The sequence below is a fragment of the Globicephala melas genome, chromosome 1, assembly GCF_963455315.2.
Source record: "Globicephala melas chromosome 1, mGloMel1.2, whole genome shotgun sequence".
Classification (NCBI taxonomy): Eukaryota; Metazoa; Chordata; class Mammalia; order Artiodactyla; family Delphinidae; genus Globicephala; species Globicephala melas.
The window spans coordinates 35,001,194-35,015,367 of NC_083314.1; the positions used below are offsets into that span (position 1 = coordinate 35,001,194).

The 14,174-nt window shown below is 49.5% G+C and overlaps 1 protein-coding gene across 8 annotated transcripts in view; it reads left to right on the top strand.

The window, feature by feature from the left end:
* The window catches only part of SRGAP2 (SLIT-ROBO Rho GTPase activating protein 2), a 237,977-nt gene that overhangs the window by 214,106 nt on the left and 9,697 nt on the right, over positions 1–14,174 (top strand). For 7 of the 8 annotated variants that reach the window (XM_030872824.2, XM_030872826.2, XM_030872825.2 and 4 more), the window contains exons 18-20: positions 6,531–6,755; positions 10,368–10,447; positions 12,513–12,693. In XM_030872824.2, coding sequence (XP_030728684.1) covers positions 6,531–6,755; positions 10,368–10,447; positions 12,513–12,693 — 486 coding nt within the window. Of the gene's footprint in view, positions 1–6,530; positions 6,756–10,367; positions 10,448–12,512; positions 12,694–13,457; positions 14,162–14,174 lie in introns of those variants that run through there. The other variant, XM_030872832.2, reaches the window with a different exon arrangement.

Sequence of the window (14,174 nt, forward strand, 5' to 3'; positions counted from 1 at the left end):
CTCAGTGGGTTTTCACCCTGAAACAAAGTGCAGGTAGCTCCCCCTCACTGCCGCTGACTCTGCTGCTTGCCTTTTGAAACCTGATTTCTTCAGATGTCAAACAATACAGACTTTTAGTCTCTTGCTAATCAAGAGAGGTCCATAGACCAGCAGCATCAGCATCATCAGGGAGATTGTTAGAAATGCAGAATCTCAGTTCCTCCCCCACCCCACCCCCAATGACCCATGAATCAGAATCTGTATTTTGACAAAATCCCCTGATGAGTCATAGGCACATGAAGGTCCGAGAAGCATCACTCTACATCCTCAAATATTGCTCCATAATCTGAAAGAGGGAATTGGTGGTGCTTCTTTCACTGTTCAGGCACCTCAGCAGCTCTCCAGAAAAGCTGAGTCTTCCTCCAAACTTCACCATCTCAAGTGCCTCCCAGTTTGGAAGGATTCTGTCTGTGCTGCTCTTCTGACTTTCACAAGGAGTATTTTAGCTTCTGTATGAAAATGGACAAGTAGAATTGTGGCTGGATTGTCCTAGAGACTCACAGATGCTCATGTATTTATTCACTTATTTATTTAACATGCATTTATTAAGCATTTACTGTGTGCTAGGCCCTGTTTCAGTTGCTGGATATCTAAGATTGCACCAAACAGTCAAGGTCTCTGCCCTCATGGAGCCTACATAGCACATAGAACTGGAGGAAGACAGGCAAAACTGATAAGAACACATGTCATGGGACTTCCCTGGTGGCACAGTGGTTAAGAATCCACCTGCCAATGCAGGGGACACGGGTTCAAGCCCTGGTCCGGGAAGACACCTCATGCCATGGAGCAACTAAGCCCATGAGCCACAACTACTGAGTCTGTGCTCTGGAGCCCGTGAGCCACAACTACTGAGCCCACACGCCTAGAGCCCGTGCCCTACAAGAAGAGAAACCAACGCAATGAGAAGCCCGCTCACCACAATGAAGAGTAGCCCCTGCTCACCGCAACTAGAGAAAGCCTGCACACAGCTGTGAAGACCCAGCACAGCCAAAAAGAAAGAAATTAATTTGAAAAAAAAAGAGGCTTCCCTGGTGGCGCAGAAGTTGAGAGTCTGCCTGCCGATGCAGGGGACACGGGTTCGTGCCCCGGTCCGGGAGGATCCCACATGCCACGGAGCGGCTGGGCCCGTGAGCCATGGCCGCTGAGCCTGCAAGTCCGGAGCCTGTGCTCCGCAACGGGAGAGGCCACAACAGTGAGAGGCCTGCGTACCACAAAAAAAAAAAAAAAAAGAAGAGCATATGTCATATGTCAGAGGATAAGGGCTGTGGAGAAAATTAAAGCATGTTACAGGGGTGCTTCCCTGGTGGTGCAGTGGTTAAGAATCTGCCTGCCAATACAGGGGACATGGGTTCAAGCCCTGGTCCATGAAGATCCCACATGCCACGGAGCAACTAAGCCCGTGTGCCACAACTACTGAGCCTGAGCTCTAGAGCCCACGAGCCACAACTACTGAAGCCCACGTGCCTAGAGCCTGTGCTCCACAACAAGAGAAGCCACCGCAATGAGAAGCCTGCATACCGCAAGGAAATGTAGCCCCTGCTCACCACAATCAGAGAAAGCCGGTGTGGCAGCAACGAAGACCCAAAGCAGCCAAAAATAAACAAATAAATAAATAAAGCATGTTAGGGGACTGGAGAGTGTAAGGGGTGGGTGTGAGGGTTTCCTCTTTAATATACAGTGGTCAGGGACACCTCACTGAGCAGCTGACAGTGGGCAGTGGTGTAGGAGGAGGACCAAGAGGGATCGGTGTCCCAGAAGCCGCATAATGTGTTTCAAGGAGGGTGTGATAACTGGGATAACATGATGACAGGTCAGCTAAGAAAAGGACTGAGAACTGATTTAGCAGCATAGATGTCACTAGTGACCTTGATGGGCATTGTCTTGGTGGAGGAGGAGGGGCAAAATCCTGATGGTGTCAGTTCAAGCGAGAAGGGGTGCTGATGCTGGATAAACAAAATGTGGTAGATCCGTACAGTGGGGTCGTATTCAGCTAAATGCTACTGGACCGTACACTTTAAAATGGTTAAAATGGTAAATTTTCTGTTGTGTGTATTTTACCACGATAGAGGGGTTGGGGGGCTGCACGGGAAGAGAGTAGGTGTGTGAATCTGCTAGGGCTGCCCCAACAAAATACCATAGACTGGGTGGCTTAAACAACAGAAATTTGTTTTCTCACAGTTCTGAAGTCTGGGAGTGCAAGATCAAGATGCCAGCAGGGTTGGTTTCTGGGGAGACCTGTCTCCTTGGCTTGTAGACAACCACCACACTGCTTCCTCACGTGGCCTTTCTTCTGTGCACACACTGGGAGACAGAGCTCTGCTCTCTTTTCCTCTCCTTATAAGGACACCAGTCCTGTAGGGTTTGGGCCCCACCCATATGACCTCATTTAACCTTAATTACCTCCTTAAAGGGCCTGTCTCCAAATACAGTCATTACAGTCAAGTTAGGGCTTCAACATATGAATTGGGGGGCAGGGAGGACACAATTCAGTCCATAACAGAACCGGTAAAGAAGAACCAGAGAATCAGAGACAACTCTCAAAGAATTTTATTATAAAGAGAAGAGAATGGGACAGTAATCCAGCATGGATTCGGACTTAAGAGAGAATATTGTTTTCAAGATGGGTGGTATTGCTGCACATTGGCATGCTAGTGGGGGTGACCCCATAGAGAAGAAACGATGGTGGAGGAGAGAGCAAGGTAATTGCTGGAGTGCTATTCTTGAGGAGGTGAGAGGGAGGAAGGCAAGTCAGTTAATAGATATGGGACCATGGAAGTTGGGGAGAGGGGGCAAGGGGAGTGAGGGAGTGCCTTTGAAGGGCCATCAGGAAGAGTCAGCCACCATTACCTTCTACTTCTTATCTCTTAAGGAGCCTTTTGGGAAAGTCTGTTAAACCATGGATTTACAGATTCTCAACCCCACGTTTTGCCTGGAGCCATGGTGAATAATACAATTCCTCTTCATCCCTTTCAAACCTGAAATCAACCCTGATGCATAATATCTTACCCATGGTCTGTTGGGTGTTGCCAAATCAAACCCCTGGAGGCCATGAAGTTGAAGGTTTTTAATGGAAGTGTCATATGTTTAAAACAGTGTGTTCAAAGCTTCGTGCTCTCCCTGAGGATTTAAGGTTTTGATTTGGGGATGCAGAGCCCTCAGCTTGTTAGATTATGCCTGTCAGGAGAAGAAGACGGTGGACACCTGTAAGTCAATTACTGCCAAATGTCAGCGGCCCTGCTTTTCCCTGACTGGAATCAAAGGTCCTGTGCCGGGCTTCCCTGGTGGCGCAGTGGTTGAGAGTCTGCCTGCCGATGCAGGGAACACTGTCTGGGAAGATCCCACATGCCGCGGAGCGGCTGGACCCGTGAGCCATGGCCGCTGAGCCTGCGCGTCCGGAGCCTGTGCTCCGCAACGGGAGAGGCCACAGCAGTGAGAGGCCCGCGTACCACAAAAAAAAAAAAAAGGTCCTATGTCAAGAAGCAAACAGGACATTAAAATGACAGAAAATATTTCTTAAACATCACCTATGTGCCAGGCACAGTGCTAAGTGCTTTGCACATATTACCTTGTTTAGTCTTCACAACAGCCCATCAAGGGGGCACATAATTGCCCCCATTTTATGAAGAAACTAGGGAACTAGTACAAAACGATGGTAAGCAATGGAGCTGGGACTCAAAACCAGGTCTGCTTGACTCTAAAATTCTTGGGATGTTTTGTTTTTCTTTTTAAATGTAATCAGAGATACAAATGTGCATCGTGTTTTTTAAACACCTTTATTGGAGTATAATTGCTTTACAATGTTGTGTTAGTTTCTGCTGTATAACAAGGTGAATCAGCTGTATGTATACATATATCCCCATATCCCCTCCCTCTTGCGTTTCCCTCCCACCCTCCCTATCCCACCCCTATAGGTGGTCACAAAGCACCGAGCTGATCTCCCTGTGCTACGCTGCTGCTTCCCACTAGCTATCTATTTTACATCTGGGAGTGTATATATGTCAATACAACTCTCTCAGTTTGTCCCAGCTTCCCCTTCCCACTCCCCGTGTCCTCAAGTCCATTCTCTACGTCTGCGTCTTTATTCCTGTCCTGCTCCTAGGTTCTTCAGAACCAACAAATGTGCATCATTTAAAAGTAAAAAGTCCAGAAAAATGCATGATGAAAAACAGTTTTCCCACGCCAATCCTGATTTTCTCATTCCCCCCAAAACCCACTACGCTGGACCTTTTTAAGGTGCTCAAAAGAGGATGAGTTCAAATCCATTAGGAAAGTTCACTCGTGTTATGGACAGAACCTAAAGAAATATAGTACAGTTCTTAGAGGAGATGGCATGTGTAGAAGTCGATACCAAAAAAATATTTTTTTTAAAGAGGGAGCTGTTACCAGTATTATCCATTTTAGATATTTCTTCAAAAATAAAAATCCAGTATTTGAGGTCTTATACTAGGTACAGCCATCAGAGTCTTCAAGGATTATTAGCACCATTATATTATACACAGAATTGTGTGCATTTGTTATGTGCTCATATATGAATTTCCCTGGGGAGAGAATCCTTAGTTTTTGTCAAATTCTTGAAGGAGCCTGTGTCCCTCAAGTAGTTAAGCACCATGGCTTTACCCCCAGAACTTAGGTGTTCCAGTAGATTGGAAGACAAAGAAGGATCTTGGTCTGTATTTTAATGGGAATAAGAAATGGACCTGGACCCATGAGAAGTGGACCCCAGTGCACAAACACAGGTCCTCTCTGGCCCTGGTCATTGTAGCCACCTAGGAGTTGAGCAGTCCTTGCCTTAGAAGGCCGGGCAAGATTCCTCTTCTCTCAGTGAGCTTAGACTGGGACCCTCAGGTCTAGAGTTTATCTCCCTTTGACCACCAGGCTTCCCAGAAACTACTGCTTTCCTTGCATGTTACCAAAACGTTGTCAGATCACACTAAAGAAACAGACTTCCTCCTGCTTGTCCCTCCATGACTCGAGGAACCAGCCAGCCTGGGATGGGCTACAATTTTAGCCCCGTGGCACCTCATGCCTCCGTTGTCCCTGCTAAGGTTCCCAAGCTAATTATCTCTCCTGTCTCTCTCCAGTTTTTATTTGACCAAGAAGTAGACTTGGAAACATCTACCAGCCTTTTCTGAATCTCTGCTCTCTTTTAACTCAGGAGCCAGAGAAGGATTATAAAATTAAATCTTTAAAACCTCCTATGAAGCAGTCCGGCCACTGAGATCCATCAACGCACCCATCTCAGGCCTCCCTGCATCTGACCGGGTCCTACAGAGCAGTGGTCCTCAGCCATGACAGTTGTTTGTCACTGTCCCACTTCATTGTCCCACTTCACATGTTCTGCAGTGATTCTGTGGGGGGACCGGGGACGTATCTGAATCTTCAGTGAAGGAGAGAATCATTGAGATAGAGACCAGCTTGGTCATTTGAGTCTGGATGCTGGATACACTAGAAGTCAACTCTGCTCAGTTCTGAAGAACAGCTACTCAGATGAAGACAGCTGAGTCCCAGGCCTCTGGCTAAGCACCATGGCTTTGGTATCCTCTCAAGATCTGTCAGAATCCAGATGCCCACAAGGGAGGCAGAACCCCGTAGCAGAGCTCACGTTTCTGCAGACTCCTAGGGGCGGGGTACATCCAGAGCTAGCCCAGCCTTCAGTGCCTGGACAGACAGACCCGTGGGCACTCACCACTGAAGGGCTTGGGTCCTTGGCCAGGGTTGGAGGTATGGCTGGAGCAGCTGCTGGCTGGAAAGGGGGAGTTCCTGGAATAAAATACCCAATAATGAAGTCAGACTGCGTCCAGGGGAAGCCTGAGCAGGAGCTGAGCTACATGCTGACCTTTTCCTGAATAAATCCTGAATGTAATAGTGGAGGAGGATATTATGAAAATGGAAAACAATTGCATTAGCTACTCCAGGAAGAAATTCACGGGCTTGATGGAATACAAAAGCTAATCAGTTGGCTATTTTTTTAAATAAGTCTAGAGCTTAGAATGGAATATCCCTAATAATTTGATTATTTTGCCATTCAAGAAGGAACACAGCGCACAATGCCTGCGTCTTCTGACCGTGTCATTACCAGGGCAGCCCGAGGGGCTCCGTCTGTTCTGTCGGCTTAGTGGGTTGGTCTGTGGGAGCGTATCCAGCTCTGCAGAGTGGTGTGTCCGCAAGGCAGGGTGGATTTGGTGGATATGGTCTAGGGTTGGGGTGGGGATTGGGGGGTAAGTAGGATTTGAACAGGGAGCTAGAGAAAGAGGAGGGGCGAGATCTGCAAGGAGGGACCTCCACTTGGCCCTCCCTTGGCTCCTGAATAGTGTCCTGGTGGTCATTCTCTTCTCCCCCTACCGGCTTTCTAGAAGGGCTCTGACGCCCAGAAAAGCAGGGGGCCGTCTGTGCTGCTTCTGTTCTTGCTCCTGGCAGCGCCTCCTGTGACTGTGTTTTCTGGGCATTCATGCGAGTGCTTTTCAGCTTGCCCCCTTTTCCTTCTCCTCCAGTTTATCACAGTTCAGTGAAGAGAACATGATGGACCCCTACAACCTCGCCATCTGCTTCGGGCCCTCGCTGATGTCAGTGCCTGAGGGCCATGACCAGGTGTCCTGCCAAGCCCACGTGAATGAGCTGATCAAAACCATCATCATCCAGCACGAGAACATCTTCCCAAACCCTAGGGAGCTGGAGGGCCCCATCTACAGCAGAGGAGGGAGCACGGAGGATTACTGGTAGGGGGCTCAGGGTCGGAGGAGGGGAAATGTCACCAACACGCACTGGCGTGGGGGCCAGATGGCCAAGCGAGACCAAGGGAAACACCCAGATCCTCCCCACCTCCCACTCCGAGGCACTTCAAGCTGCCAGGATCGGGGGTTGCTGTAGGCAGGCCCCCACCTCGACCCAAACTACTCAGTGCCACTTCAGGCTGCCTCCTTTTTTACGAGTTCTGAGTGATGAGAGACCATTCTGAAAGATAACGACAGCAATAACAGGAACGTTAATGATCTCCGGGAAAGGAAATTTGATCAGATTGTACGCAGAACTGGCGTTCATCAGGCAGCGATGTCTCTCTGGCTCCTGCTCGGAGCTGGCTATTGTGAGAAGAACAGTCCTGCGTCCCAGGGAATTTCTGTCTTATTGGGAAGATTTCAGTTATGAAGCATATGTCCTGACTGTGAGTTTATACAATGATAATTTAGTAATGATCTCAGACATTTGTGATGAGAAAGTGAGGTAAGGTCCATTTTCGGCAGGTTAGGCCCAGTGCCCCACTGAAGCAGGTTCGTCATGACTTCACCTGGAAACAGAGATGTAAAAGGAATCCCTAGGGCACATCTTTACTAGACCCTTCCGTTAGACAAATAACAGATTTCCATTTTATAGATTAAGTCATTGCAATCTAGAGAGGCCAGGGACGATCTTTGAGGCCACCTCAGTGGTGGGGATCCCAGCCCTGACCCCTTGACTGTCAGTGCATGGTACCACCCACTGCCCCACACTGCCCCCATCGTGCCACTTACAGGGTCATTTTCCCAGTAAACGCAAAGACAACTGCCTCTCTCTTTTACTCCCTAACATCCCTTACCTCTTCCTCCTCCTCCCTTTCCCTTCTTCCCCGAAACAGTGTTTCAGCCTGGGCTGAAAGCATAAGCCAGCCCAAATCGGATTCCATCTGAATTCAACATCTGGAAGCAATTCAGCCAGCCCCATTGCTATGGACTGAGGTAGGGGAGGACAGGGGAGGTTGCTTACTTAATGAGAGGCCAGTCAGTCCATGCTTCTCCCTGATCCCCACAGAAGGAGCCTCCAGCCCAAGGAGTGAGGAAAATGCTATTCATGTGTCTGTGAACATAAAAGTACCCCTGACATCGCTGAGTTCGGTCTTCTCTGCTGTCCTGTAGATCCCGGCATCTGAGGCTGAGCTGGAGAAATCTAGGCTCACCAGCTCGGAGAGAAAGCTTCCGGTCACTGACAGATGGCTGGTGGGGACTAGGGATGTTGTTCGAGTCCCAGCCTACTGGCTGGTGGGCTCCAGGGAGCTGTCCTTGTACATGTGACTTGGAGAGTTGGTTTCCCTTGCGTGAGTGTTGAAAAGCTGTGGAATAGTGTTCCCGATTCCTGCTTCACCTGCCTTCTCACATATCAAACCGCTGCAGGCTCTGGGCCCATTCCAGGACACAGAGCCCCACCTCACGGCCCGGTTCAGCAGGGCCCTGGTAGGGCTCACCGGGCACAGATGGGAGGGCACCTACTTCTCAGTTCTGTCCAAGGTCTTCTCCCAGCACACCACCACCACCCCCCAGCCCCATTGGTTGTGCATCTGCCATTTATTAGCAGCCTCTGGGAAAACCACAAGATTAGTCAGGGCCTGTTACTACCACAGACTGGCTGGGAGGCCAGAAGCACCCCAGGATCAAGAGTAAATGACCTTGGGTAGGAGGGACCATCTGACTGCTGGGTTCATAGCCACTCAGAAGGCTCCCAGCCTGTCCATCAGAAGAGAGAGAAGTGCCAGCAAAGTGAGCTAAGATGGATGAAGGAGGGGAGGGAGGGGTGGCAAAGGGGGAGTCAGAGCCCAAGTATACTGGAGATGGGCCAGGAGACCAGAACAGCCAGGAAGAGGGAGCACCAAGGCCGCTTGGCCTCCCTGCAGCCCCACTGCACCACGCTTACCAGCCCTGAGACCGGAACCCAGTTTTCCAGGACTGCCTGTGGTGTAGCATGCTGGGCTGCTTCTGAGACCACAGGTGTTAGGTAGGCTGGGGTGTGCGTGTGGAATGAGAGAAGCATAGCATTTCAGGGCTAGAAGGGACCTTATAAAGCATCAGCTTGTCTTTACCTTAGGGCAGTGGTTTTCAAAGTGTGGTCCCTGGACCAACGGCACCTGCCTTACACAGGCTGATTAGGAATGCAAGTGCCCCGACTCCACCCAGACCTAGTGAATCAGAAACTCTGGGAGTGGGTGAGGCAGTCTCTTTTTAACAAGCAGTCCAGGGCTCCATGAAACTTGGGAGCTGCCGCCTTAGTGGACAGCCAAAGAAATGAACTCAGAGGTCTGGGGAAAAGTGAGCCTTTGCCCTGCACACCCCTGGGGTCCCAAGGGTTTCCAGAATGTCACCAAACTCATTCAGAGGGTTTTGAGGCCCAGAAAACAGTGAGAAAGTGTGCCCACATTTTCTGATAAAGAGGAATCCCTGTTGATGTTCTCCCATAATGTTCTCTGGGGTCTGGAGATCCTCCTTGGAACTGCCTTGCTTCACACGGGGTGAGTTCTAAATTAGTCCCCTGGTCTTTGAGGAACTTTCTAGGAGCGAAGGACCCATCCGCTGAGGAGGGAGAGGCTGTATGCTCAAAGGTAGAAACTGAAGCCAGGATGTGGGGTTGAGGGGTGATGGTGCTTCCATAGAACTGCCTGGAAAGTCTCACTCGTTACTACCTACCACCAGAGGAAGAAACTTCAGAAATGAACAGGATTTTTCTCTACTTTTCAGGAAGTCAGAACTTCCTGGTGCCCCTCCCCATGCGCTCTGAAGTCCAAGAGATCAGGAGTAGAAATGACTTTTCCTAATAACTTCCCTGCTCATTCTCGATTCTCCACCCTGGGTAATTTGAGGCTCCATGAATTCTGTCAAGAACTTGACCCAGCTCTCATCCGCTGCCCTCTTGCAGCGTCCAGCCCACAGCAGACTTTCTTCCCCTGCTTGTGTTTCCCACTCATTTCTATGACTCACCTCCTACTTTCTCACCAGCACTAAACCACAAAGCAGCCAGAGCCATCAAGCAAGATGAGAAAGAAGGAGAGAAAGCACTGCTTATTAATCACGCCCTCTTATTTCATTGAATCCTAACACAACTCTGTGAGATATATAGACCATTATCCTCGATTCGTAGATTAGGTATCTGAGGCTGAAAGAGATTAAGTAGTTGCCCAGGGTCGCACAGCTACCAGGTGTCAGAGCTGGTATTTGGATCCAGTTGTAGCCGATGCTAAAGCCCGGTGTTTCCCTTCCACCATGCTCCCTCCAGGAACTAATTCACCTAGAGAAATAACCCTTGAGGAGCTAAGTTGTTCCGTATTTTCGAAAAGATTTGTAAGTTCAAATGGGGTTCCTCTTGTCTCAAGATGTCGTAAGTCCCATGTAGTCTCGAGTAGTTTTTGTAGCGGGAGCTAGCCTAGAGAATCCCGAGAGCCTTACATTTCATTATAAGCATCTGTCTGGAGTATGTGATCAGGATCTGGAGAGTCTAGGATAGATCCCATGTCCAAGGAAGCTGTGTGAAAGAGAAGACAAGAATTTTGTAAGCAAATGCTGAGGTCCCAGTTACTCTTGGTTCTGTTGCAGTGACAGCCCTCACGGAGAGACTACCTCGGCTGAAGACTCAACCCAGGATGTGGCTGCAGAGCACCACACAAGTGATGACGGTACGAGGCCCCACTTGGAGTCAGTGGGACTGTGGGGTGGTGAAGCAGAAAGGAGAGATTATATATCCTGTGCTCCTGATGGCCCTTCCTGTCCAGCAGTCCCCTCAAGACGAGCAGGGAGCTCTCCTGCCTCCCAGCTTCATTCCTTCCCTTTCTTGGAGAGACAGCCCACCTTCTCAAATAGAGTGGTCTCTGTATTAAACCAGAGGTGAAGAGCTAGACCTTAGCCCTTCATCCTTCACCCTTCTCGCCCCACCTCACTGCGCCTCATCCACCTCCCAGCTCTTTGTCTCATCTGGCTGTCTCACCAGCATACTGTCAGTCCCTTGTCATGGCCCAGACTCCTGCCAGGTAGCTGGAGACCAAAGGGAAGGAGAGCTCATTTGAAAAACAGAGGGCCCAGGGAATAGTGAAGCTGGGTGCCAAGAACCCGGCAGAAGCAAGTCAGAGGGGGATGGGAACCAGGATGCAGAAACCACATGCTCTCACGCCTGCCGACTGGAAAAATTGACCCTTTCCAAAGCACAGACATGCGCTGCGCAGCCTGGCGTGTGTGCGTCGAGAGCTGGAATGCGCAGCTGTCGTCCGTGGGCCTCGGCGGTGCCCATGATTTATTAGGGTCTGTCCAGCCAGCACATTCCCCCTCCTGCCAACAGTTCTACACCTCCATTTCTGGATCGCTTGGGCTCTGGAAGTCTCAGCAGCTGACAAGGGGCCTCAGAATTTTCTGGGCACAAGAACAAAATGGCACAGGCTGCAGTGTTCCCTGCTCCCTGCCTTGCTATGAATTCTGCAATCCTAGGCCAGCGTTTAAAGGAGAAAAAGAAATTAGGATTGCTGATTTGGCTCTTAAGGTCAGATGGATCAATATGATAATTTACCACACAATAGGAAGGGATTTGGTGAACCAGGGAAATTCGTATTTGATTAGAGCCTGCGTGTGCCCAGCACTGCTAGAGGCTGTATATGTCTTATCTCTTAATCCCTAGTGAAATTGATATAGCTGCTATTTAATAGTTAAGAAAACTGAGGCCAGAGAGGTCGAGTGACAAACCCGCAGCTGTATGGAACTGACATTGGGATATTTAGACAGGCCCTCTGTAGTGAAGTCCCCAGCCCTGCCCATTCAGGAGCAGACCCACCTGCCCTGGCTGTCTAGGCATAGTCTTGTTTGTAAGTAGCCTTTCTCTCCACTACTCAGAATATCTGATTTTAACCCTGGGTTCCTGATTTGTGGGAGCCTTCTTTTTGCTCTCTGACCTCTACCTGCGGCCCAGAACAGATAATGACAACGATGACAGTAATAACAGTAGCTGACACGTATGTAGCACTTACTGTGGGCCCACACAGTTCTGAGCACTTTTACAAATTGTTATTTGTTGACTCCTCATACCAACTTCCTGAAAAAGGCACTATTATTATCCTCATTTTATAGATGAGGAAACAGAAGCATACACAAAAGTAAAAATACATTGCCTTTGCACACCCCTTTTAATTTTTCAAATCACTTACATGTGCATTTTTCCATGTATTGACCACAACATATATTTCCATATTTTGCTCCTTGGAAAGTTGATTGGGCAAGTTATTTTCTCTTTATAGCAACTAAAAGTTCATGTTCTAGTAGGGAGAGTGGATAATGTAAATAAGTTATTCAAAGTACAATATGTTAAGTGTTCTAAATTAATGGAGTTATTTTACAGTCAGAAAGGAAGTAATGCTTACAAGTACAGTATGGCATAAAGAGCTATGGGAACACCAAGGAAGTTACTAGAGGAAGCAGGTGATGTTTGAGTTGTGATTCAATGTGTTTCATCAGGCAGGTGACAGAGAGAGATTCAGGTGGAGGGAACAGCATAAGCAAAGGCAAGGAAGAGCATACAAGTGCTTTCAGGGGTTTGCACAGTCTGCATGGGAATACCTGCTTTATAGATCATCCGTGACTTATTTTCACACTAGGTTATCTTCCCACCACTGTAAGTTCAGCTAACTGGGCTCTTCTACCCAGTTTCCTGAGTCTGTGAGTCCCAACAGCATGTGTTTCCTTCTTTTCCACCCCTCTCAGAGTGTGAGCCCATCGAGGCCATTGCCAAGTTTGACTACGTGGGCCGGACAGCCCGAGAGCTGTCCTTCAAGAAGGGGGCATCCCTGCTGCTCTACCAGCGGGCTTCCGACGACTGGTGGGAAGGCCGGCACAATGGCATCGACGGACTCATCCCCCATCAGTACATCGTGGTCCAAGACACGTACGTTAGGCCCCCTGCACCTTTAGGGGTCCCTGGCCGCACTGTGGGAGTGAGACTTTATTTCTGGAGCCCAGGAGGATGAGGGAGACCAACCCCTAGGGGGCGCCGACACAGTCCTGAAGTGTCGTGGTTCCTTTGAAGGGCCCCCAGACTCAGAGACTGAGTGGAGAATTGTTTTTTCATCTCTCCACTCTCTACTCCCCCGCCAATCACATCTCCACCACCCTCCCCCACCCCCAGTCATTCTAGAAACTTGCCAGCCAGCACTCATCCACATTTATACCTGATGAGTGATAATGAGGGGTTATTATTTGACCACTTATATTTCCTTTCTGGAAAGATCAGGTTGGGAAAACATTTTGATTTCTCTGTCTTTTTTTTTAAACAACCTGATGGCGCTTTTCCACTTGCAAATGAAAATGTTGAGTTCATTTTCTAGTAGAAATCTAGCTTAAGCAGCCTTGTGGAAATAACCCAGTTCATTTAACCCAGATGAGGTTGACTTGGAGAAAGACAGGGGAGAGGAGGGGAAAGGATGTCGGGGAACAAAGGGAACATGGACTGGTTCCAGAGAGACTTCATCACACGGGCTGTAGGTTGGTTCCTGCTCTTTGAAGCAATGTCTTTGCATCAGGAAGGCTTTTCCCCATGGCCCCTCAAATCTGCCTCCCTGCCCCATTGCCCTGCCTCTGATCCCGACTCCCTCCCCTTGGATACGATGCTGTCAGTGTTTTTAGTCCTTCCCTTAATATTATTTTTTAAAGGTTGATATCCTGAATGAGTCTGCACCCTCTCAGCCTCTCCCCAGCTCGTTCTGCGGGGAAATCCTCCCTCTGTTGATAACATCGCATACCTGGTGGCCATCTGTGCGTGGACCCTCCCAAATTTAGCATTATGACTTCACTCCAGGACCGAGAGAAGATGAATTGTGGGGGAGAAGGGGCTTTCTTTGTCATCAGTAGCCAGAGGGGCCGGGAGAGCCGTGGAGAGACCTGGGACCGGCTTGGACGCTCTAAGCAGGGCTAGATGCGCTACGACAGAGTGTGGCAGTGTCCTGCCTCAACGCCGGCATCTCCAGAGCCATGGCAGAGCTGACTGCCGTTGCCCAGCTGTGCTCGGGACCTGAGCACATAAACGGCCACCTGGACCTCCTGCAGGAGGTGGCCCCGGCACAGCTGCCCCGGGAAAGCAGCGAGGGGTAGAAGGCAGACACCTCGAATCCAGGAGTCCCCTAGCCCAGCTTTCGGAGGATCTGAGGACCCCGCAGAACTCAGCAGGATTATTTATCTTTATTTAAATGACCCTCCAAAGGCCCGTAGCTTTCCTTGCCTCCGCTCCCAGAGCCCAGCCAGGTGTCGCTGCTGCCTCAGAACCATTGTGGGGTCGCGTGTGTGTCGGGGGGGCCATCTTGCCGATTTAACACTGCTTTTTGTGTTGTTGTTGTTTTCCCCTCCTCCCTGCCTGCCTGCCCCTTCTCCCCC